Consider the following 27252-nt stretch of genomic DNA (forward strand, 5'->3'; position numbering starts at 1 on the left):
TTTAATTTCAAATAAAGTAATTTCCCAACTTAACCGCTGTCTGGAGGATGAAAGTGGCATGTCTGTGACAGTTGTACTATGACATGTAGTTTGCTGTGGACAGTAGCTCTGCAGTGAAGGATCACAGATGGTTTGCGGTGGCGGGAAGACCCTGCTCTTAGGGACTGAAGTCTTACTGTACTTGCAGAATTCCACCTTAAAAGTAATTGGACATCTCTGTAGCTCAGAGGTTTGCTAAGCAATGACACACTGCACTTGGATTTGGAAACATAACATCTGGAAGCCAAATGTTAGAGGCAATATAAAAGGGCCAGCTCCACAAACCAGAGGGGCACTTCTAAGTCAGGAACATCTTCAGGATGGACATTTTCCTTGTCTGTGTGTTCCTGCCACTGGTGACTGTGGCATGGGGCCAGTACAGTGACTATTATTATGGTCCCTATAATTATGGAGATAATGATGAATGGGTCAATGTGTACCGGCAAAGTTTCAACTTTCAGTGCCCGCATGGGCAGGTGATCGTGGCCATCAGAAGTGTCTTCAGCAAGAAGGAAGGCTCTGACAGACTGTGGAACTATGCCTGCATGCCAGCATCCCAGAGCCTCGGTGAGCCGACAGAGTGCTGGTGGGAAGAGATCAACAGGGCGGGAACCGAATGGTAGGATAACCCCAGCCATCCCTGAAGGGCACAGCCCTGACAACCCCTGTGGAATGTGGGTCCTAATACTTTGGTCAGAGCAATGCAAATGCATATGAATGCCATGATAACCAGCAGGTTTTGCTGCCTTAAGACTCTTTAATCACAATGCATTGGAGCTGATCAGCATCACATTTGTCTTCTCTGTAGCAGTTTCTTGCTGGAGGGTGTCAGTGTCCTTCGGTCACTCACAACCTCAGCTGTGAAGTGGTTTGGTGTTGCTATTGTTTCAATGATGAGGAAAATGAGGCAAGCACCTACGGTGAGGAGAGCATAAAGTCCTTCTTGAAAAGTCACATTGAATCAGTGACTAAACTGGGAAACAAATTGCAAAACTCCTCACTTCATCCTCACATTCTGATCACTAGGAAAAATAATCTTTGTATTGCACTGGCTCTTTGCTTTGTGTTTTTGTTGCTAAGCTTTTTGGCTTAAGCATAAACCAATGCAGTTTTCTAGTTGTGCTGTTATTACAGGAGCCAAAAATCCACACTAACAAGTGATGACAGTGGCACATATATCTGCATGGTGATAGCAGAAGATCATGTTAATTCCCTAATAGCATCGGTTCGCTTAGCTAGACATTTTCCATTAACCTTGGAGGCACGGGTCATCACATAATGTGGAGACAATAATTTCTGGAAATATGTATAGCATTTAATATTTGGGCAGAATACCCATTATTTAATTATTTTCTGGGGTTTTTAATGAAATGGGAAACAGAGTATTGGACAACTCTGGGATGGAAATATTCTTTGGACAGAATGAAATGCATGCAGGAATGAGTATTTTCAAATATTTGAAATGGTTTTGTCCCAGAAATTGCAATGTGATTTTTTGAATTTTTTTATATGGGAATAGGTTAGCAATGAAATATGAAGTTTCTGCTTTTTTAAATGATTCAAAATTTTGTTTTGAATTAATCATACTCTTTCATTTACCATGTGACACATGCCTATGGCTGATGCAATTGCTAAGGGAAAAAACAGTTGACCCTATGTTTAACTTTGGAATAAGAATTGAAAAAAAGGGTGAGAGCTGCAAAACAGGCAGAAAGAACACATTGTGATAATCCTGGACAACTTCTTCATTTTTAATATACTTATGCAATTTCTATGTATTGCATAATAACTTTGAATTAGACAATTCTTTCTGTTCAAAATAAACTTATTTTTTAACTTTCTAAAACTCCGTGGCAGCAATTGCTCAAGTTCACTTCTCACAAACAGGATAGTGTATAAGTCTATACAGAACATTTTCTTCTGCTATGTATCCATTCATCACTGTGCTCGGTATGCTCAGCATGACTACATCCACAGTGTATTATCTGAATCTTGTTTCCTTTACCTCTTAAAAAAATCTTTTCACTTTGTCCTCTTTGTTGCCTACTTTTTTTTTTTCCTATAGCAAACCCTTTATTTTCTCTGTATTTCTTTTTCAACCCCTTTTTAATTGTTTATCTCAGTTTCTCTCCCTTTACTAGTTTTTGGAGTTATTTTAGTAATTCTTCACTAGCTTACCTTTGCAGTCCAACATCCTTACATTTCTCTGCCTACTCTTCATAGATCTTCCTTCCTTCCTTCCTTCCTTCCTTCCTTCCTTCCTTCCTTCCTTCCTTCCTTCCTTCCTTCCTTCCTTCCTTCCTTCCTTCCTTCCTTCCTTCCTTCCTTCCTTCCTTCCTTCCTTCCTTCCTTCCTTCCTTCCTTCCTTCCTTCCTTCCTTCCTTCCTTCCTTCCTTCCTTCCTTCCTTCCTTCCTTCCTTCCTTCCTTCCTTCCTTCCTTCCTTCCTTCCTTCCTTCCTTCCTTCCTTCCTTCCTTCCTTCCTTCCTTCCTTCCTTCCTTCCTTCCTTCCTTCCTTCCTTCCTTCCTTCCTTCCTTCCTTCCTTCCTTCCTTCCTTCCTTCCTTCCTTCCTTCCTTCCCTCATTCCCTCCCCATTTTGCAAAGGTGAAATTGTGCTCGTAGTTACTTGGGCCATTTCCATAAATGCTGGTTGGATTCTGCAGTTTTCAATTTTCCACCCCCAGGGCTGAGCTAGTTCTATCAACAGTGCTTCATGGAGAGAGGCTTGCAGCATGGAAGCACATCCCTGGTAATGCCAACACTGCTGCCCAAGAGCGCAGCGACTGGAGTGAAAGTGTAGGCCAGTGTAGCCTCAAATTAGTGTGATGGCATAGATATATCCTGAGGAAGGTTTGAGAATCCTGCCTTCTCTCTTGGCATTCCTACTTCTCATAGGTGCCCCTCTTCTCTCTCTCTTCCCCATCCACCTCACTGCTATTTGGAGCCATCCCCAATTCTAAAAAGATTAATGCAATAATCGAGTGGGATCCCAAATATGAGTCACCATATGTACCAACGGCTCCTGTTTGGCCAACTCTCTTCCCTGCTGATCTCCCAACAAACCAATCTGTTGGTGAGCAATATGTCATTCTCAGCTCATCTGACACAGCACTCTGCTGGACTTGCTAGTACATTTTCCCATCCTTGTAGGATGGACTAAAATATTCCTTATTCAGCTCTGTCTCACAGACTATTTTGTCTCACCTTGCACACCACATCCAGTGATGCTCAACTGCTTGTACCACCAGTAACTACAAGTCTGCCAAGTTTTTGCTAAAATTTTGCAGAATCAATTAGGTCTGAAAAGACTTGAAATCATTGAGTCCAACATATGACTGAACACTACCAGGTCAACTGAGAGTAACATCTGGTCTGTCCTTATACACTTCCAGGGATGGTGAACTCCACCACCTGTCCAAGCTGTGGGCTGCCAGCTTTTTCAGGAGTATGCTGTGGGAGCCAGTGTCAAAGGCTGCTACTCTGCTGCAATTGAGGCTTTTTATTCTTTTCCCTACCTTCACTGAGCAATGAGAACAAGCTCGCTGAATCTTTTGTAAAATCCTTTTTACTTAATAATAGGTAGCAGCTATGCCTTTCCCTCACTCACACACCTTCATCCATGCTTTTGCTTTCAGGCTGAACATGTCTCCATTCTTCTAGTTCTCCTCTGGAGGTTTTGTATTCCAACAGTCCTAAGCAAGCACTGATCATACCTGCAGCTCTTCTCTGAGTTCCCTCTGGTTTCTCAGCCAGAACCCTAGTCAGGAAATCTAGTCTGGCAGAAAAACCAAATTCAAATAACCCTTGACATATTATGCTTATGGCATTTCAAATTTCAAATGGTGATTTTCAAATTACCATTCCTGACTGCTGCAAAGCTGCACAATAGAGACAAACTCAAGAGAGGTTTCTTTAGAAAAGACAGTAAACAAAAACAAGCTTAGGAGAGAAAATGACAAGGGAATATAAAAGAGAAGAAAGAGTTTCCAACTCATAATTTTCTTTGGCCTTCAGTATTTGGGACAAAATGACAGAAATGGATGGTGGGACCATAGGGATAAGAGAGTTGGGAGCAAGAGGGAACCACTGGCAGAGCTTCCTGGTAAATTTACTTCTTTCACTAACACTAGGGATTATACAGATTTAGAAAATGAAAACATAAAACTTACAATCTTTCAGATATGAAAAAACTATCCAACAGAAAGAGGACAATGACACAGATCCACATTAGGCATCTAATGCCTAATAATGCTTAGTTTATGGCCTTTGCCTTCTTCCAGGGTCAATGGAGAGAACAGGTAGAGTACTCTCTGGGGCACCCCATCTCTTTCACAAGCAGACTCATGAAGACCAATCCCTTCTAACCTCTACTGAGAATTACCTAGTGGCATTTCAGAATATATCTAACTACGGTGCTTCACTGCATAAATGCATCCCTGAAGTTAATCATATATATTCATGCACTTCTGAAGAGATTATGTGCATTTGTGCTTTGCTGAACGGACAGAAGAAGCCTGTGAACCTGTTAGAAGACTCAAAGGGGAAATTGTGGCAATAGATTGGATCAGATGATCAGGAATGCCTTCTCAGCCTCATTAATCTCTGAATATTTTTAAAGTTAAGTACATGTGCAAAGACTTTGTTGAATCTGTTTTAACACCTTACTTCTTCAGAGTAAGGTTAACTATCTGCTAACCAAGATGATATTCAAAAGAGAGACAGCAACTGGGAGCAAGAACCAGTTCCTGGATAATTTGGAAATCCTCATGTCTGGAGTAGGGAAAAGTCTCCAGAGCATGCCCTGATTTTGCAGTCTTTCTACTGCAGAAGTCCTCGAGTCCTTCTACTCCTTCTAATTTTTATGCTGCAGCTTCTCAAAGAATCCTATCTTTTCAGGGTGCACAAATTTTATGTTCTTATCTCCATTTGTACTATAGAAATTTTGACCTTGTTTCAATATTTCACCACCTAAGGTCTGAATGATTGAGGGTGAGACTGTTCTTCACTGCTTTGTTGAATACTACAGAGTTGTCTCTACAGACAAGTCTCTGAACAAGGGTTTTAATAAAAGCATTTTTCTTGCCGAAAACTATCATACCAAAAGACAGGGTTCACACAAACAAAGGAACAAAAGCTTGCAAGTGAAGAAAAACAGCTCTTCCCTCCAGTAAAATAAGTTTGGTTTACCCCACATGAAACAAATGAAACCATGCCATATCCTCATTATACTCCCAGTTAGCTGTAAAGCAAAAAGGAGAAGGATTTCCAGCCAAGAGCTATTTACTCCATGTTTATTGCCTCTTTTCCTTGTTTAGACATCTGAGAAAGTGTTTAGATGGGACTTGGAAAAAACAGATATATAGATTCTCCCTCTCCACTCCCTTTCTCTCCCTCCTTTGCCCACAAACTAGGTGCAAAGACAGACTCCTGAGCAAAGGATCCTCCTGTTCAGGTTCTGGCAGCACACCTTGGTATATCAGTAGGAACTATTTTTGTTCCCAATCTCCAACCAGTCCCCAGTTTCAGATCTGAGGCTGTATTATATTACCCAAACCCAATAATCCAGCTGCTCTTTGAAAATGTTCCCATTTGTGCTATCTACACAAGCAAGTTAATTTTCTTCAGAGCCCTAAGTTTATATTAATGGACTAGTGCTTCAAGTCCATTTAGCACAGCTGCAATGGACTGAGTCCAGAGGGAGTATCTGAGGAGAAGAGGAATGTTTCTGTAGAAAAGGAGGCCTCGTCAGCTACTGTCAAGAAGAAATCACCAGAGTGAAAAGGGCCTTGCCTTCTATTGGAATTAAATACATCACACTGCAACAGCCTTCCCTTGGTCAGGGAGAAAACAATAAGTCATAAATGCCCCCTGAATGAAAAAAAATATTGCTGAAGATATTATTACAGACGCTGCCTTTGGCATGTGGCATAAAAACATGTCTCAGCACACCACAACAGATAGGGAACACTCCTTGAAAAATTGGCTTTTGGAGACTGATGTGGCCTAATCAAACACATAAAAGTTGTTCCCCCTGTCTGGGTGCCAGAGTTGCCAGTGTCCTGAGCTTCTGAGCTTGCCCTCAACCTATTATGTCTGCCCATTCACCTGTAACAGACTGACCATTGAATTACCTCTCATCACACAATTAATCCAATTACACAGAGGGAGGACATACCACCAAGATAACTCAGGAGAGCAGTATAGGGCCTCTCCTCCACAGGGACATGGAATGACACTCTCATGTTACTCTGTTAAACAAATCACCCTCAATGCAGCACGATCTGGTGCCCACTGAGCTGTGTGTCAGCCTCTGCATGGCTCTAGAGGGCTTCAGGGAACATAATCCCAGTCAGTGCAGCAGGAATTCAGTGTATTCTCTAACAGCACTACTTCCTGCAGCTTAACTTGGGCTTCCCTCAGCAGATTTGTAATGAACAGGCTTCCTCTTTGGGTTCTCATCCTCAGGATAACATGGTGCTGATGTAGCTGAGGAACAGGGGGCCTCAGAGGGAGGTTTCCCACACAGCACCAGCATTAGGTGGGGCACAACACTCTGGGGCTTTATGTAGCAAAGAGCAAAATTAAGGTGGAGGCGTAAGTCTGAAGTGTCACCAAAACTGATTTCATTACTCAAAACAATTCTATTGTTGTAAGCAATGTTTGTATTCAGTCTGTTGAGCCAATGAGGAACACGCTTGGCTGCCAAGATTATTACTGATGTTCACACATAACGTGGCACAATTTAAGAGGAACTATAGGGTGAAACAGGTAATGCACAGATCCAAAATTCACATATGCATTTTGGGTGGGTTTGTTTCACACCAGCTCTTTTTTGGTCTCACAGATGAAAGCTCACTAGTGAAGAACAAAAGTAGTTCTGACCTGAACTAAATCTGTAACATGGATGCATGCTTTGATTGCATGCCATGACAGAGCTCAGCTGTACAACACTCATTAACCAGTTCAGAAGAATATTTGGCAGAGGAGAGGTTTATCACAGGAATCACAGCAGGCCAGGAATGTCTCAGATACCATATCCCTGTTGCTACACAGAAGTCCTCCCAGAATAAGACTTTCTATGGAACGCTGCAGACATTTCCCACACCTGTACCCAAGGCAAGGGCAATTTCCCATCCAAGAGCACCTGATCTTTGCCACCAATCTTCTCACTCCCCCCCACCAACCAGCTCGCCTCCTCTTCTCCCAGTACCAGATCCAAAAGACAACTCTTCACACTTGGCAACTTGAGCCAACTAGAAAAAGAAAACCTACCCACTGCCAAGTTTAATCCCACACAGTCCCAGCCAGTTTCTCACGTTCTTCTGCATTCACCTTCTAAGAGGCATTTTCTTCTCTTCTTAGCAATGTCAAGATTTCAGGGGTGAGGAGAGCCCGGTAAGATTAATTCTGAATACTCAACTATCCTTTATAGTAAAAGTGCTAAAGAGTGGGTCTTGTGAAAAAAATATTGACTTGGCTATAAATCCAAGTTCCTGAATCACTAGTTTTTACTCACCCTACTTACTTCAGGATTTGCTGTGATTCAAGAGTAGTGAATTCAACAGAGAAGGAAAAAAATCTGATATATTAAGTGTTGTTTTCAGATTAGTGCATAGAGCAACTGACTGAAAAGTTGTGTGAGGAGGGTTGTTTGTTTCCCTTGAAGAATTACTTTCTGCTTGTAGAAAAGTGGTCAGCTGGGAAAAAAAAAGGGAAGGAAATATTTTATATGACCTCACAAATAAGCACTCCAAGTTCTGAGAGCATCTCTTCATTTTTGAAGGATTGTCTGTATTTTACTTGAAAACTAGAAAGATTACAGCAAATAATCTTACATTATCTCAAAGCTAAAGAAAAGTACTTCAACATCACTATTATCTTTTGGTTTTGCTAAACCAAATACTGAGCTCGAATAAAAGATTACAGGACCTTGTGTATGAGACAGAAACAAAGAGAGAGAATCGAATATGGCCTTTAATATGTATTTCAAATTTTACCTTGAATTACATTAAAACAAAAATGCAATTTAATTATAAAACATTACTTACGTCCAGGTACACTTTCCATCTAAGAAACTAATTTTTAAGGCAACACCAATTATATTTTTTAATCAAACTTATCATGAGAAGATAGAATCAGAATAAAAAATAACCACACTTCCTAAAATCTGGTACTTAAATATGAGTGCATGTAAACATATGAGTGTTTTGCTAGCTAGGTTTGTTTATCAATTCACTACAGAGAGAAGTCCATGAGTGACAGCTCTTTCAAAATGAATCTTTCCATCACATCTACTATATTAGTAGAAAATAATGTGTCCTGTGAGAAACAACGGCTCACTTTGAAAATTTAAAAAGGTTTATTAAACCTTAACAAAAATACAACAAAGGACTACATAAGGAAAAAGCTGCAGGACTGGGAACTGCTATCATAGATACCACATGGCCAGTTCATCTTCAAGATGGATGACCAGTGTTTTATACCCCTGGGGGTTGCATCAGCCAGCTCTGGCTCCTCCCAAAGTCTGTCTGTCAGTTCTTCTTTGCCATTTATCGGTGGAGACTGCTTTCTTGTAACTTGATTGGAGATCAGGTGTTGCCATGCCACACCCCCTATGCACCAAGCTTTTCCATTCCCGGTTGCCCCATGCAAGGGGTGCGTGGCATAGCTTCTGTTCTATACAACCCCGGCTGTCTGGTGGTCACAACACGGGAGGGGGGGAAGGGAACCATGGGGAGAACAGAGGACATCTAAACTACTGTAACATAACTATACACCACTAAAGCTTTTCTTAATATTTACACAATAGTTATCTTTTAATTGCGAGAGCCAATCATCTTATTACTGTCTATAATGAAATAATCTCCTTTTTAATGCGTTTATTAAAAGAGATCAGCTCAAGGTTGGGAGGTTCAACAGGTCTGCAGTCTCACTGTCATGGTCTCCCAGGAATGGGCTCGGAGGAAGTGGAAAGTGCAGCTTTGTCCACTAAGGAGCAAAGCTGAGGGTCCCGACACTGGGTTACAACTTTTGGGGTTGCCTCCCAGGGTCTAGGCTCTAGCCGGGGCCTTTTAGCTAGGGCGAGGGGCAAACAAAGGTGTCAGCGTCTCTGCAGGCTCTGTACTTTGCTCCTCACGTCCAGACATCACTTTGATCTCTTAATTCTGTGCTGACTCATTGTTTTTGGGGTCTTTTGGTAAATTTGGTGGGGTCGTCTCTCATTGCATTCTGGGTCTGAGGTTATCTGCATGTACTCCGATGTCTCTTCTTGCACTGTCCGAGAAGGGTCATCAACCTGACTTTAGGCAGGGCGGTACTGATACATAAGGAGTAGTTAAGGAAAACGACTGGTGTTTACAATAACAGTTAGAACTCCACCCTGGCAGCAACTGGTCCAACCTGTACACTCTGCAAGCTTTTAAAAAAAATTGGCAGCTTTTTCTACTTATGACATATAACATGTCAGGAAAATAAAAACTTTAATAGGACAAAGGCAAAGAGTACAGGACTTCCCAGACTGAATGTCAACAGGTGGGAAGAGAAAAGAAGGAAGAACCTCCCACAAAGACAAGTGAGCAGGAATATCAGACATTGATCTGATCAGTGAGGATGGGAAGTTGCAGGGCAGTGTTGAGCTTCTGAGAGGAAATGCCAAGGAAATGGAGAAATAAAGTCCTTCCAACATTTCACCTATGCAAAAGAGCTAAAAAATGTCCCAGGGGCATGAGGACTTGAGCAGTGCAAATGCAGATAGGAAGGGAGAGAGATGGAAGATGAGGCACAAATTTGTTGCTATTTTACACAGTTTAATGCTCATTTTGCAACAGGTAGAACCAATCCCTATACTGTGTATCAACCATTCTTCCATCAGGATAACACCAATCATCTGCAGCTATCCAATATGTTTACTCAGAGTCTTAGCCGTATGTTCCTATGGCCTATGAGCCAAAAGTCAGAACAACTTCCTATCAAAGCCCTGCTGAAATCCTCTGAGTGAAAGCCAGAATGCCATACTTGGTGTGATACCATGGCAACTCAGAGTCCCCATCACAACTGAATTCTGAAGGTCCTTGAAAGAGTCTCACAAAGCACAACAAGCACTGTGGCCACATCAGCATGGGAGATACAGGGACACAAACAAATGTAAATACTCTTGTCTGAACAACAGAACGAAGGGGAAGAGACAGAGAAGAGACCCTTCGGTTCAAAAATGGACGCTGAAAACTAGGCAGGGAAATTCATCCCTGCACTGGTCAAAATTGATCAGTTTTTCAGATTTGCATACTTCAGCCTCACGCTGTCTTTGCAAGCACTAATATCCCTGTGCACAAGTGAATGACTTTCCAAACACTAAACTCTGCTAGATGATGTGTGTTCCCTTCTGGGTACTTCAGGTCTTTAGAATAAATTATGAGGTCATTAAATGAAACTAAGGGAGATTTTTGGTAATTGTTATACATACAGTTACTTCTGAAAGTGTCTTTCAGATAGATCATTGTAATTGATTTTAAGAAATCGCAGAGAAAGTTTGCTACAGGTTTTCCTTGATGAAAGGAAAAGAAAGAAAAGGAAAATTGATGGAAGAAACAGCATTCCTATAATTTTCATGATAGGGAAACAGTGAGGCCAGGAGGGTGCTAGAGAGAATGAGCGCCAGATAGCTGAACCAATGACCTGTCTGTTTTCATGGGCTCCTTGTCTTTAGTCTCCAAGAAGCAAGGTATTCAAACTGATTACCACTTGAATTACTTTGGGTATCAGTGTTAAAGTGTTGAAGGATGTGCAGACAGAAGCATGCATGCTTTGAGACCATGTCTATTCTGCCTGGAGGCAGTGATTCACAGGTATGATAGAATTATTGAGCACACAGAAAACATGAAGCAGCATATTTTTCTTTTGAAAATCCAGTCATAAACTTTGTGTGACTCTCAAAATTATGTAACATCTGAAACACAGTTTTCACTATGTGATTGCTATCAAATAATGATTTCATCATAAGCCAATGCTTTTAATAAAGAATCCCTTCTCCTAGAGACATAGTTGTGAAAGCAAGCAATTTAAAAAGTTAATGAACTTCTTTTTACAAATAGCTTCTCAAGCTTTCAAGCTTTTTTTTTTTTAACTGTGGTAGAGAAGTAGTTGAAAAGATTAGTTCAATAAAACCCAAATCCTCAAATACCAACAGTCATAGACAAAAATTTTAATGGACTATTTTGAAGTCAGTCTTATGATTTGTAAACAGTTGAGAATAATAACACCAGAAGAATCTTCTTTCCTGGTAAGCATACTAGAATGATTTAAATACTTTAGCCAGATTAAATAGTTTTAAGTGCAACATAATGCTAAGACATTGGTTAACTACTGCTGCTTTCTTATAGAAAATTGTTACTCTATGCACAACAAGTGCAAACAGTGCTTCTCAGCACAAAGTCAAACCCTCAACTTGCACTCTATGTCAAAAATGCTAATGCTGTTTTGAGAAATGCTTGAAACTATCAAGGAATCTAATACCATGTTTTCCTTGTGTTCTCCTCTTTACCCTCATTATTAGGTATCAAACCTGCTCAAACAATGGGCTGGTGGCTGGTTTCCAGAGTCAGTATTTTCCATCAGTGTTGGACCGTGAATGGCAATTTTACTGCTGCCGCTATAGCCGGAGGTGCCCATATTCCTGCTGGTGAGTTCAAGCAGACACCAAACCTGTGATCTTCTTTCTCCCAACAATCCCTATCAATGCCTTTGGCTGCTTGACCTGTCAGAAACCGTGTCTGAAAAAGAGTTAACTGTGTTTTATGGAGCTAAGAATGTTATTTCCAGTCTGCCACAGGATTCTTAAGGATCCAAGGCTAAGGGAAAGAATAAGGGTGCAGTTACACTGAACAGCACAACGCAGTAGCTAGCCCTCAGTGAACAGGTCTAGGGATCAGCATCAGCCAAGCTGTGCTGGAAACCATGACAGAAGTCTCCAAAGTGGAGTGATATTTTCCTACTATAAATCCAGCATATTTACTGGAGTAGGAGCATCTCTGTGCTACACATTTGTGCAACAATGACTTACAAGACTGAACTTTTACCACTTACCTCAGAAAAAATATTAGTAGTGCATATGACTATGCTTTCTCTCTCAAAAATGTTTAAAGATCAAAGTCAAAATGAGCTACTGATCATAAACCCAGAAGAAAAACGTGGTCTCAGCCGAGTATCACAAATAGTGCTGGCGACTTAATGGAGACTGTGAAAAAATAAGCTGCGAATCCCAAGCTTACCAGTTTCTCTAAAATGCACCACAGGTGTGGTTTCTCTAAATTAAAACCAAAGACAGCAGCAGATTTTGTAGAGGCAGCTTGTATTTCTCCTGTCCATTCTGTTCAAGAAAAGCCACCATTTTATGTTCCAGGGTTACATTCAGCTTAAATTTAGCTATTTTCAGCGATACAAAGAATAACCTGTCTACATTTAAGAAAAAAGTAAACCTGTGCTTGAACCTTTTTCCACACCTCAGTTTTGAAGGAGGCTTCCCATTGAGATACATACAAACTGTTTATGTGCCCGTTGGCTGGCTGGCTACCGGCCAAACCCAACAGCACTGCCTTGCTTTTCATCCTTCAGTCTCCTTCCAGCCAGGTGGAAAATAAATGTTTTTATTATTATTATTTTTAATGCCTTTAAATTACAGGAACTGTGTAACAAAGTCTTTGAACATTCTCTGAACATTCTTCTGCCTCCTTTCCAGCAGACATTGCCTGTGTATGTTCCCTACCTGGGGGCTTATTTACATACCTGCCCAGGCTCTTCCCTCTGAGGGAAACTCAGACTTTTAAGCAGTTCTTCCAATCTCTTGTACTCCTCTAATATTGCATACATTTTCAGAAAGACAACAGAAATCTGACATTTTTGTTATTGTTGACAGTTCTACTTCCCTCAGATGTTGTCTTGACAACTGAGAACAGCTTTGTCTCTGCTTTGCAAGTTGGCATTCAGAATAAGGCAAATCCTAATGAAAATGTTTGAGGTTACTGGAGTCTTTGGTTTTCATTTCAGCTGTGTACAGACTCCTATACTGCCCTTCTATTTCCAACAGTGACAACACTCCATTTTTGAGCTTAGAAAGAAAGCCTTATGTAGTTCACCTGCAGTTCCATGCAGAAAAGGCAGCATTTCAAAAGCAGGTGAAGCGTTTTTCCCTCTAAGGAGGGTAGAAATCCCATGTACTCACATTCTTCTGGAAGGGGAGAGCTGTAAAACTGGTAGGAAGCTGTGTCACTGGCTGATAGGAAACTGTGTCACTGGCTTGTGAAAAGCTTCTGGTGTATAGTTTGTGATTATGGGTTCATTAAAAAAACATTCTGCCTCTATAGTTAGCAAGGTGTATGTATAAAAGCTATTTCCACATACAGTTATCCAAATTAGGATGTTAGGCTCTGGAAGGACAGACAACTAGATGGGTTAAAATATAATGGTTTAACAGGCTCAGAGGGCAGTGGTTAAAGGTTGATACCCTGCCTGGGTGCCTGTCCTGCTTAATATCTCTATCAATGATCTTGAGGAGGCAACAGAGCACATGCTGGCCAAGTTTGCATATGACGCCAAACTGGGGGGTGCAGCTGACATGCTTGAGGGCAGGACTGACTGCCAGTTCAGTGGGATGTAAAGAAAACTGCTTCTTCTATGAGGATAGATTGCCTATTGAGGGTCCTTGGAGGCTTTCAAGACTGAACCAAATAAAAGCTGAGCAGCCTGGTCTGACCCTGTGGTTGACCCTGTTTGGAGCAGAGGGCTGTCGCAGAGACTTTTTGAAGTCCTTTTCCACCAGAGCTATCCTGCGGTCCCACACAGAAGGACTTTTTTACTGGAGGACCCACACCACACAGATAAAGTCTCTCCTCCAAAACAGCGGTCTCTTTTCTATCATCAGCTAGGAATGGTTTCTTTTCTGGTTTACTCTCTTTCCCTGCCTAGACAGTGTAGTAGTACTCTGGGCAAGTACTGGTAGTTGCCAACATGAACTTCACCAGGGGAGTGTGAAACCCCATACTTTGGACTCACTTTTACTCGTAAAATCACAGATGTGACTTGTCTGAGTTATTAAATTTCAGTGTACCGAAACCAAACTTCCCGTCCCCTAAGCCCAGGAGATCTCATTCACAACATAACTTTCCTTGGCATTTCCAAGTTATTGTCACAAGACTTTGTTCACACATCACACTTCTGGTCTGTATCTTGCAATAGTTAACATGCACTTGACAGGAAGAATATGTTTTCCAAACAAACTGCAAATTAGTTCTGGGCTACCATGAGTAAGACCTCACATTGTATATGCATGTGAGACACAACAAATGTGTGTGTGTGTAGTGTATCATTATTTATTGCAGCTTCTGCCCCAAACGATAATAGTATTTGTTCTGTTCCAGGAACTCATTGTAAATAAAGTAACAGTGGAGAACTGGCAATCAACATGCTGCTGACTCCTATTTTTTGGTTGGAGAGGCTTATTTTCATGCAAAGGCATGAAACATACTACTTCATTAGTATATGACTATTACTGAAAAAGTAGTACCAGGAAAGTATGCAATGATGGTGGTACTTTGTGGATCATTGCACAGGAAAATCTATATTCAAAGAAAATCCACACTGCAGAATTTCTCAGCAGCCTTGACTTTTAATGTGTAATGTATCCTTAAGTATGAAACCAGATGTGGACAGAAATGCATTTTAAAGAAAACTGACAATATTGAGGTGTGACAAAACTGTTTCAAATTAGCTCTCACCTTGAGTATTTGATTCCTTCCTCTTCCATTTGTCTCCATACAGGCCTCTTTGGTACATATAAAAGCAGTAAACCAGCTGATCCTTATGTATGGTTTCTCTTGTCTCTTCTGCTTCAGGACTACATTCCTCCTGAAGTGAGATGACCCTACAATGAATAAAGACAGGTTTTCCTTATGTGCATGAGCCATGCAACAGAATTGTTAGAATTTGCCCTATTTTTTTTACACCTAGAATATCCCTGTGTTTTTTGACAACTGCTAGTATTTGTTGGGATACAAATTTATAACATCATCATGCTGACTGAAACCAATGCTTTGTCTTCACTTTGCTTAATAAAATGACTGAAGTCAAATACATGCGGAAGGACTTTATTTGTTAGCATTTATATTCTTATCTTTGAACCCAGTAGTTCTGTTTCAGCTAGTCCTCTCACCATTAATTCCCAGCTTTCCACTGCAGTAAGCTCATATTGAAAATAAATTTAATAATCTTTTCCAGTCTCATAGTTTTGCACTTGCTTTGTAATTTTTTTTTACAAGTACTTAGTTTCCCTCTTCATTATGCCAAGACTTGTCATGGATTCTGCACATTTTTAACATACTGAAAATAATTAACATTCCTCACAGGAGGCAGAAAAACTCCCTTTACTTTACCTGGCTAGGGAATGCTACTGATTTGCACCATAAAGGAAGCAAATTTATCACAGATGCTGAGACAGTGTCACTAAGTGGTCCCATTAGAGCTCCAATTTTTCTCTTTGCCAGGAAACGAAAGCTTGACTCCATACTCTGAAAAGCAAACACATGTCACAGAGCAGCCCCAAGTCTGCAGACTGTTTATGACTGTTTCCCTTCTTGAAACAATGAGCAGTTTAAATGCCAGAAGGTCTGTCTGGAGCTGTGGCTGTTCTCTGTTATGGTGACACTGTCCAGGCAACAATTACATTTTCCAAGAGTTATGGGGTTTAAAGCACTTATTTGTTTTCCTGACTCAACTTGCCACACAAGACACATTGTAAATGATGTGATCCTATGCAGGTTTCTCAAAGATAACCAGTAGCAGAGGTACAAATCCAAGAGGTGAACACCGAATAGATGTCATGGAAACATGCAGTTCTGGACAACCCAATTCCCCTCTCCTCCTTTTCCATTGTTAAAAAGGTATTTTACTGCTGGAGGAGGTTGATGATTTTTTTTTTAATTTTTTTTTTAGCTATTACCCATCAAATACAACCTTGAAGTTCAATTGGCAGGACCATCATCCAGAGACATTTTAGGAGAAACACATTTGATCTGACATTGGAAATCTGGCCAAGTTATTTTGGACATATATTTCTTGAGGAGCAGGCACAAGTTGCCTTGAGCTCTCTGCTGCTGCTTGTACCTGCACTGCACAAGCTCGTGCAGGCCTGGAAGAGCTCTGGTCCCACTCTGCCAGCCTCCGGCCTTGTGGCTCCTCAACCCTGGAAGGGTATGTGGCTTTCAGTGCAACACAGTGGGAACACAGCAGCAGTGATGTGTCTGTGTGAATCTATGGGCTCAGAGCCTGGAGCCTGAGCTCAATCCCAAAACACTTGACATGGCCACACAAGAGAGCCTCTCATCTCTAGAGGAGCTCCAGGACACCTCTAGTTCCCTGGCAGCTTGGCAATCTGGGATTTGTACTCAGAGCAGTTGCTGGAATTTCTGTAGACAGCTTACTAAGACCTTCTTTGGCTTTTCAGCTTAGAATGCATATTTTAAAGCAGATGACCTCGTCTTCCACCTGGAGGAAGAGTTCAAATTGATTAAAGAGTCATATAATTCTGATGTTCATTGAATGTAACTTGCAGGCTTGTGGCTCTTGAACAAAATTTCTCCTTTAGGAAAGACATACTCTTGAAGCACTTGTAAACAACATCTGAAAGTAAGCCCATAAAGTAAGGAATGTCAGGAGACACTCCTTGTTCTCAAATGTCAGAAAGTTAATGTTAAAGCTTATGTCTTCCTCTTAAAATGAAACAGCTCTTTCTTTTGGCTGTGGCATTGTTTGAGGAAGAGTTCAGCCACAAAGAGGGGAATGAAGGTTAAAGAGAAGCCATTCATCTTGTTAGCATTGTAGTTGCACAAGTGAACAGCCTAAGATATTCCAAAATCATGTACTTTTGATCAGGGAATAAGTATATTCCACAATTGGAGACAGAAACTGTTCTACCACTGACTATCTCTCATACTTTAAAAGACTCATTTCTTTTGTCTGCATGGCATCTGAAAGGCAGGCATACCCAGTTCTCATTTATTTCTTTAATGAGCAGGTTGTACATATTAAGGCTACCAGTGTGACGATCTTCTTATTGGTAAATAATGGACTCATGATAACTATTTCTGAAGTCAATTGTGAAAAGAGTGCCACAGATCACTGTAGATTAGTACAAAACTTTCTTCTCAGTGCTCAATGAGTAACTCTGTGTTTTCTATTAATCTCTACCATAGCAATTCTTCACCATGGAAAATAAACATACAGCTGTTTTCAGATTAAAATAAAAACAACAGTAACCCTGGTAAAGAATTAATGCCTTTTTTGAGTACATATCCTACCCTGAGCAAGATTTATATGATTATAGTGAAATACATCAGAAAAGTGTGGGGATGGTTGGAGCAATGTAAAACACTGAAAAGATAAACCATTCCACATCAACACTATTCTAGGTAAAAATGCCATTATGAAAATACCTTTTTCTGTCAACTTTTCCTGCTCACAGGCCAAACTACATACACCCCTTATCATAAGATTTCCTTTCCCAGTCGTGAACACTGAATTCCCTTCTTTTTCCTCTCTCAACAATGTCACTGGTGCTTCAAGTCTCTTGTGCCCAAACATCATACACCTGGTACTATCCAGAAGTAGATTTGAAAAGCTGAACCAGAGTTCCTGTTTTCTGTATTTTCTTGCAAACAGATCATACAGACTGAAAAGACTACCACTTGTTAAAGGTCTCACATTACTCTTTTCTCCCCTACAAGTCCTTCCCCAAACTTAACACCCGTGTGTGTATCTGGGTTTGACAAACAATTCTACTAGATGCACCCTGCCGGCCCCTACCCCTCAGCCTTACAAATTACTCAGTGCCTAGAGTCCACAATTGCTATAACACACATCTTCTCACAGCTGCTTTGCCAGCCTCTTTCCAGGGGCCCCCTGTCACCTACCCCCTCAGGAACCAGAGGCACCCCGTCTTGGTCATACAACACCCCAAACAGCAGCAGCAACTTTGGACACTTGGCAATTCCCAGGTTTCTCACTTCTCCTCTAGCCCAGTTCTGTTTGCTATGAGTTCAATGCCAGAAGTGCTTACAGGGCACTGTGAAGGTTACTATGGATGGCTATTCCCACCTGAAAAGCCCATGCGCTGGCAAATCCTCACTAACTAAGGGGAAAAGTGTCTCACACTCATTTTGTCACTCCTCTTGGGTACAAACCATACAATGCCACACGTGGCTCACAAATGCTACCATGTCAGAAAATAAATTATGTGTCTGTAGGACCATGGTAGGCTGCTCACAAGTTGATATGCACTTGGTATTCATTAGTGACTAAAACATTTAACATTTTCAGTTAAATACTTGATAATAAGGGTACAGACCAAGCTACAACAAAAACTGACAGAACCACTGTCCTGTGTCAGGCAGACCAATTTGGGAAGGCCCTCAATGGGTTCTTAAATGACCTTTCTCCCTTTCATGATGAGAAAACCACATACTGATTATCCCTATGCATTAAACACAAGGGCATCTCTAAGTGCAGACACATTTTGTGTAAACTACCCTCAGGATTCCAAAACCAGAGATAATAGAAAAGGAATGGGACATACCACAGAGCCCTGCTACATGGACGATCAATTGCATTTCCTTCTAAAGAACACGGTGCAAGCCAGACAACCTTGAAATGCAGGGGCTTAGGGAAACAGTTTCAGAAATGAGTACAGCAATCATCAAAGAGAAATTAATTAGACAGACAACACAGACTCATGTGAACTTGAACGACGCTGTCATAGCACTATTTATAATTCTTCTCTTCAGAACAAAAGTAGCCCCTAAGCACCTGCCTATGAAACAAGACACACTTCCAGAGCAGCTCAAGTCCCCAAATAATTTATTTTTGGTGATTGCATAGATTTGCTTTTTGAACATTTCTTAGTGGAGGAGCCTTAAGAGGCTGCATGGTAATGTGGAGAAGTTAATACAGAGGGAGGGGAAGATGACAGCAGTCAGAAAGAAAAGAGAGGGAAGCTAAATGAAGACTCCCACTGCACTTCAGAATAACACTGCATGCCTCTGCAAAAGGTCTGTGAGACCACAGCAATTCAAAAGTTTGTCATCAGATTTATTTTTTCAACTGAGAGGCCCATGAAAGAAATTCAAAGAACTGACTCTCAGTTCTGTTTCTGAGTAGAGAAAAAAGCAGCTTTTTAACCTTGTGTGGTGCACAGTCTTATCTGCCCAGCACATACCACTGGTCAAGATTACAGAACATTTTCCTTGCTGAGTGCCAAAAACAGATGTTCTGAAACACATTTGGTAGAACATCTATAAATACATGTCTTAGTGGTTTCTCATAATAATAGCTAAACAAAGTGTCAAAACCTGGAGTTGATGGGAGAATGCAAAATTAAATGCTGGTCCATAACTGGTCTTCATTTTTAAAACCTTCTATGACCCTGGATTTTCTGAACATGCACAATCAGACACTCAGGCTTCAAATTAGTAAACTAAATATGGGTACTCTCCTTTGGCTGAGTGGGCAGTGTTCATGGTTTCTTCTCTTTCTCCTAGTCTGCATGACCTGTGAAATACTGCTGTTATTTCTTACCAATGGCAGAGCACCACAAGGGCTTTGCACATCTGTGTGTCCTTGGTCAGAACTCAGAGAACAGACACTGTGACCATGCCTGACTTTCTGCTTTCCAAACACACTCTGAGATGGGTGTCCTTGTACTTTAATGTCAGAATCTGTGTGATGATTTTCATGGCCAAAGGAAAGGAAGCATGAGAACAAGATATATTCAAAGAAGTTGACTGATTAGACTTGAGGCTCTTATAAGGTCATGCTTGAGTTTCATATGCAGACACATTTTTCATTTGTTAAGGAAAAATTATTTATTAGGAATGATGTTCTAACTGAATGATCTTTCCCATTCAAAAGCTGAGCATGACCTGGAAAGCAACCTAATAGCCCAGAGTACCTCAGTTTTCAGGTAAACTTTCTGCTTCTGAGTTTTCCAGCAGTTATAGATTTGAGCTCCAAATACACCCAAAGCACCTAATTAAAGCTCAAACCCATCCCAAAAACTATATTCCTAGTGAGTAAAGTATTTAAGCCTGTGCTTAGACTCTACTGAGTTAACAAAATGTAAACATGCATGAGTGCTGGCTGGAATGTGCTTCAATCACCTTCAAGCATCATTCAAGTACTGCTGCTGGGCAGGATTAAGTCAGAAAAAGGTTGCCAAGATTTCTGTAAATGTGTCTTAACCCTGTTAGTCTCAACAGGAGCTGGGCTGTTTATTTCCACAGGTTCAGCATCTCCCTCATGGGGAACCTGATGCTTCTCTTTGCTGTTTCATAGTGAGGCTGACAACTCCAGTAGGAGCACCCATGCAAAATGGTGTAATACAAGGAGTGCCAGGCTTCCATTCAGACTTCAAATATAATGTTGACAGAAAGTACTGGTCAAGCTTCCAGCCCCTTCCTGAATCTGCTCATTATGTGTAAAATGAATTGCAGTATTACTTGCCTATTTCCCAGGGAAGCAGCAATCTTAATTTGGTTAATAATTGAATAAGCACTTTGAGGTCCTCAGATCAAATACACTGCACAAATACTGTTCAGGCCCATATTTTTACATTATAAATTGGGCACAGAGAGGAAAGAACAAAGAGTAATGGATTAATTGTTACATTCACTTAATACAATTTATACATGGATAAATGCTTAGTGTTGTCTTACTTGGCAACATTTACTGCCGTCTACAGCTGCAAACCAAAGAGTTTCACAAGAGGAAAATTTGCTGGAGCAAATCCCTGCAATAAAGACATAAGTAGTAGACAAGTTTTATCTTCTTGTTCAGATTGCTTTTATCCCAGAGCTGCAGATGTATATACATATATTCCAATACTGAACTTTGCTCTTAACTGTTGTAAAGTTGCTGAATTTTATTCAAATAGCTACCTGAATTAGTTGCATAGAGGAGAAAGGCAGTCTCGTGAGACTGCATCTTGTAGTGCTGTTAAGAAACAAGAACTTTCAAAGACGCAGGAGAAATCTACTAATTGTATTGTAGTCATTCAACTGGACTCTTCTATAAGATGGCAAATTATATTATCTTCTTTTTCTTTAATGTAAAGGTTAACAACAGAATATCCAGGACACTATGGAGAAGATATGGACATGATGATGTACACTTACGACTATTACATCCGTGGGGCAACTACAACTTTCTCTGCTGTGCACAGGTTTGCTTTTCACATGTTTCATTAGAAACTTTAAAATGCCTGTCTTTTCTATTTCCCTCCAACAGAGCATGGCTACACACCATCTGCTGTGGTACTTAGCAAAGCACTAGGAATTCTGGGGACCAAAGTTCACAGTACATATGATTCATTGTCCAGAGTCGTGCATCAGGAGCAGAGCATGCTAATGGGGATCATTTGCCATGTCCATCTGAGCAGTGAAAAATACAGCAGTGGTAGGTTGGGCTGAATCTGACCTTCACCAAATGCAACAGATCTTCTGTATGCTTTCTCACCTACCTCTAGTTGGAGCATATTTCATTGAGCTCAGTAAAAACACCCTGTGCCTTCAGGGAATGAGGGACCTATTTTGGTCCACTTTTCTTTGCAGAGAAGCAGAGAATCTGCCAGCATGCAAAGTTAATACTGTACAAACTGCGATGTGAATGCTTTAAACTGCCCAGTCTATTTCAACACAATTCTAACAGATTCCAGCCACTCCAGGAATTCAGGCTGTGCCATGCACCTTGATCTCTTTCCATAAAATGAGTTAACTACATTTTATTGATCAGTTCTGGTCATTTCTTGGCATTTGCTAGTCCTCTTGGGAGAGGCCCTATGGCTATTGAAGTTGTAGTCATGCAAATGGATTCACAATTTTTCTGTCCAGTTAAAAAGGAATGTTTCTCCCTTTTTACTATGCACAACTGCAAAGTTTTAAACTTTGGGTTTAACATAAATCCCACACTGTAGTCTGCCTAGGGCTACACAGATCCTAACAGAGCAGGTTTAAGAAGAGTATGAGCAGTCACTGAAACTTGATTGTGGGAGAGGGATCTTGATTCTTTTAAGCTGCCCTCTAATACATCAATAGTGAGCTATTCTTTGCTGATGTCTTTTGTTTGGCACCTCAGCCCAATATATTAAAGCATTTGTTATCAATCAGAATACAGACAGCAAGGTAAGGAGTGCTGCAATGCTCTGCCAAGATGGGCTACATGAGAAGGGGGAGAGAAGAGAGAAGTGGGAGTTTAATGACATCAATATTTCAAGTGCTCTCTAATAACACTCAAAGCAGCCAAAGTGCTTTTGTCACTGTAATGTTCTCAGCTTGCCAAAGTTCACCATAGGGATCCCTCAACCTAAAATAAGGAGGCTTTTCCAGAATGACAACATGTTGTAAGACCGCTACAGGTCCATAACTATAATTTCCTGGCTAAAATATATTATCCTGTTCATTACCAAATGGAAGCCATGTCTGCAAATTCTTCCAACAAGTGGAAGAATAACTTTCATAGATACTTGACTCAATGGTATCTATTTATTGCTTTAGATAAAGAAATTACAAGGTCATAAGGGACAGCCCTGTTCTGGGCTTTTCTTCTTAAATATTTCGCAGTGCTATCCTTAATCCTTGTTCCTCATGGTTGTGGCAGAGAGTAGGGGAAATAATGCAGACAGTGCATTCTTCTGCAGCTGGAATCCAGACTCCATCGCATGTGGATGTCTGGAATCCACAAAGACAGGCCTGGAAAGCAAAGCAGCCAAGGTAGCCTATGCCTCTGAGCAGATTGCTGTCTCTGGCTGCTAAAGGCAGCCTTCAGAAGAGGGTGGCAGTGGGGTGACTGGAGCAAAGGCAGCGTCATGAGAATGTACATTGGGAGTAAGGGTCCTCACAGGACCACAGTGCCTGGAAGAGGAAGAAGCCACCAGCACACCTTTGTCCTATCTCTGCTCTGGTGGCAGTCATACACCTGCAACATTAGCAGGTTGAAACTACAGAGAAAATATTTTACAAATTGCAAACTCGAAAAGTTTTCTGTACCAATGAACTTTCTGGTCCTCAGCTTTCAGAACAACCAGAAACCATTTGTGTTGCCAAGAGAATGAAGTGAAAAAAAAAATCTTGCTACACCAGTTCAGAATTCAGATTCAGGCTGTAACACTCCTCCTGAGCAGGATGAATCACAAAAGTCAGCAAATTTGCCATCCTTAATGATTCTTTGCAGCTCATGAAGCAGAATAGGAGCAGGAAAAGGTCTTCTGATCTCAGCCTGCCTGGAGCATGCACATTTCCACTTGTTTTTGTGAACATTTTTTAATTCCTCTTTTCAAGCACATAAAACTTGTGTCCCTACTATTTAGTTCATATGGACAATGTTCTTGAGCTAACAAGAGGCAAGAAAAAGCCTCTGAACGTATTTCAGTTAAAACTTTCCCAATCACTTCAAACAGATAGGTATTTTTAGACTTCTTCAATAAAGTTGCAGAAATCATATCTTCCCTTCCTACTCTCTAAGACATTGCATCAGTGAGGCCACTGTTTATACAAGGATATTTGAGACAGCATGTGATGCTTGTGGCAAAGGACAAAGAAAGTTTAGAATGATGCTATCCCCACCAACGCTTCTGTAATCACTGTCTGTGAGTTTCCATGCCTGTGTAGCAGGAAAGAATGAAAGAGTTATTTTTGTAGTTATTATCAAAAGTTTTAACTGCTTGTTTGGGAAGAACAGACTTCAGATGTGGTTACTATTTACATTTTCCAGTCTCATTTTAAATAGGTCAAAAGGAGAAAACAACTGTCTATAAAGCAAGACAAAAGCAGCTGGAAAGAATTAGAAAAGGCCTGAAGTATCTCTGGGAGTCCATTCAGGAGTGTGGTGATAACACTGATGCAGACAGGATGACCTAAAGACATAAATAAGGGAATATTTGCAGGAAAGGGCAGTATCTGTATCAGACAGACTGATACAGTCAAATTTCAGAGAAGGATATGGGCTATCTATCTGAAGAAGGCCGTAAACAACTGAAACTGCCCACATACACATGCACATTTCAAACCCATGGCAAAATAGCTTCCAAAATTAAACCCACAAACCAAACAGCATAATACCTTCAGCCTGAGCTCTGAAACATGCCAAGTCATGATGGCATGACTTTCTGGTGGAGCACTGTTTGGTGGCTGTGATCTGGTTGGAACAGTCTCCTGGTCCAGAGAGCACTACTGGAACACTCACAACCCAACCTGCAGCAAGTACATTGGACAGGAAGGTGGGAATTACCAGGTGTTCTTGGAAAGAGCCACACCTTGTCCTTTGCTATGTAGTATTAAAATAGCACATGAAGGCTGTCATAAGCTCGTTTCTTTTACAAAACTGTTCTCTGCTCCATTTGTTTGGGTCATCTGTATAGCCAGTTACTTCTTAACTGCTCAGACATCATCACTGAAAAACAAATCGACAGCCAGATACCCCAACAGTAAAGTATGTTTGAAATACCCAGACAAGCTGGACATCCACCAAGCTCAGCTGAGCTAAATTATAGGGTATTTAAGGTCCCTAATATGTTTCATATGACCAGTGAAAGAGGATTTTGTCAAACTCAATCTGAATAAGAATTCACAGAATTTTTTAACTTAATTGGAAACAGATTATTCAAAAATATTTGGAGATAAAAGAAATTTCTCTATACATCAAAAATTCAAATCTGACAGGACATGACAGCTGGAAAGCTAAAGAGACAGTTCAATATTGATTCCCAATGCCAAGGAAAATGCATTAATTTAGCATCTGGGAGGGGATGACACCTACTTACTGGTGTTAAGATCTGCAAAGGCAAGTTCAGATATATTATGCAAAGGCAAGTTCAGATATATTCATAAGGCAATTCCTGATGGCATCTGCATCCCCATTGGTAAACTTTTAGGAGATCTACAAATTAAAACAGGCTGATAACTACCGAATTAAGCACACAACAGCAATAGTACAAAGTAATTGCCTGCATCCTGAGAAGCTGGGCATGTATGCTTGAATTCAAACACAAGTAAAAGGGGGAAAAATATGCCATAAATGCATCAACCATGTACATATATGCTAGTGTCAGCAAATCCAAGCTGAAATGACAGCTTCAGAAATAATTCTGTTCCAGTATTTTAAAGCATAATATTAATTCAGGTGACTAAAATACATTTCTTTTAAAGAGCTTGACTTTTAATTTCATGTCCTATTTTAGAAAACCTACTTGATCTAAGATTTTGAGCTAAAAGTCTCTCTGACAATGGGTGCTATCTTAGCAGACCTTAACTTTGACCGTATAATTCTGTTTTCCACAAAGATATCCTCTTTATTTTTTTATCTCTCTTGGTAACTTAGTGAACAAAAGAGTAATAACTGTCCTTGAAAAGCATGCACATTGACCAAATAATTTTAAGGTTTATTCTTAAAATAAACCTAAAAATGAATCTTGCATTTCATTAACCTTTGGTAACAATTTTACAAGGAAATTACAACTTAAAACATCTAGGAAAGATCTAAAGAAAACCAAAGCCAAACTATATAACTGTTGCATCATACTTGCTGATGAGCATGACACAGACCCAGTTCCAAATGACCCTCAGGATAAACTTGTAGCTTAGCAGCACAGTAAATTTCCAGTTAAAAAACCTCAGTTAACAAAAGCTGCAGTGAGACATTTTATACCTACAGGGTAGATACAAAATATATACCTACAGGGCTTAATAGTAAAATTAGTCTTATTCCAGGACAGAGTCACCCAGTCAATGACACCATTTGAGCACAGTTAATACCAAAATCTGGGCTCAGGGGGTCTCAGCACATTCCCAAGAGGCAGCAGTCTGGCACCAGTTTGGTGGAGGGGTCTTAAAATGCAAACTCCTTTTAAATCACCCATTACCAACATTACCCATCCTATGCCTCATCTTTAGGACATCATCACTATTAGCAGAATTCAAGCTTTCAGAAACCTCTTGGAGGACTAGCCATTATCAATATAAATGACAACTGTCATCTGCAAGGATTGTAGTTTGGATCTAAATTCAAGTTAGTCAGTATCAAGCTGCTTAAATTCAACATTCTCTCCACAGCAGGACTGTATTTCATCCTCTGATCTCATGCCTATCTGTCAAAGGAAAATTTAATGCACAATAAGCTACAGAGGAAATTAAATTTGTAGCCTGTTGTGACTATTGGACACTAAATCACTGGCCTCTACTATTGAATCCCACTGCTCCAGTCAGGCTTCCTACTAACAGTTGTTAGGTTTCCTATCGCTCTCTTGAGAGAGAATACCAATCACAAACTGAGAAGAGCACAAACTCTCCTTAAATTCATAAATGTTACTCTTCCTCACATGTGATTTGATCAAGGGTGAGAAATCAATATTTGCTGTATGGATAACTCCCCTCTTAGACATAGCTTAAAATCACCCAAGTACTATTCACCTTTTACACATTACTGAACAATATATGACATGACAATAACTTTTGACAGAATTATCCTTTTCCTCTTGGTCACTGATTAAAAGTCAATTCAGGACTGATCACCATCAGGATTCATTGTCTTCAGAGACCTACTTATTCAGAGAGCTGATTTTCTTATCTTGTAAAGGAGTGTAAGGGAATTGTAACTATCACACATATTTAATGTTCTTTTGGGTCTTGAAAACACAGAGCACTCAGATGAAGGTCAGTTAATGGCAGACGGATGTTTTTCTTGCCATACCAGTACCTGGTATAAAGTTACTCTTACTTGTATAGCATCTTGTGCAGTTCTGGCTCACTAACAACTCTCTTTTGTCTCTCTTTCATGCAGGGATCGTCAGTGGAAATTTATTGTCTGCAGGATGACAGACTATGACTGCCCATTTCAGAATGTTTAAAAGATTGAGTGCACTCCATTTGGAAATCTTGGGGACAGGCAGGGTGGGATAAAATTAGTGATTACAGGAGAAGATCGATTAGGCTCACAAAAATGTACCAAGACTCATCACCTGTCTGCTAAAGACATAAATCTTTCCCTCTGGAGCTAATACGTAAATTGCCAACCAACATGCTTGCAACAGTGAATTCAGAGGATTCTTCAAAGCTGCACTGACAGTTGTATCCCCCAATTAAATTTGCTTATGACATACATGTTTATGATACACAAATCTATGGCA

The 27252-nt window shown here is 40.5% G+C and overlaps 1 protein-coding gene across 1 annotated transcript; it reads left to right on the plus strand.

The window, feature by feature from the left end:
• The first annotated feature begins 359 nt into the window (after window positions 1-359).
• Window positions 360-26973, plus strand: DPT (dermatopontin). The gene is made up of 4 exons (XM_036388872.2): window positions 360-658; window positions 11590-11715; window positions 21190-21297; window positions 26907-26973. The coding sequence occupies exons 1-4, from the start codon at window positions 360-362 to the stop codon at window positions 26971-26973; spliced, it is 600 nt and encodes a 199-aa protein (XP_036244765.1).
• Window positions 26974-27252: the final 279 nt, after the last annotated feature.

This window comes from Molothrus ater, chromosome 2 (assembly GCF_012460135.2).
Source record: "Molothrus ater isolate BHLD 08-10-18 breed brown headed cowbird chromosome 2, BPBGC_Mater_1.1, whole genome shotgun sequence".
NCBI classification, from domain to species: Eukaryota; Metazoa; Chordata; class Aves; order Passeriformes; family Icteridae; genus Molothrus; species Molothrus ater.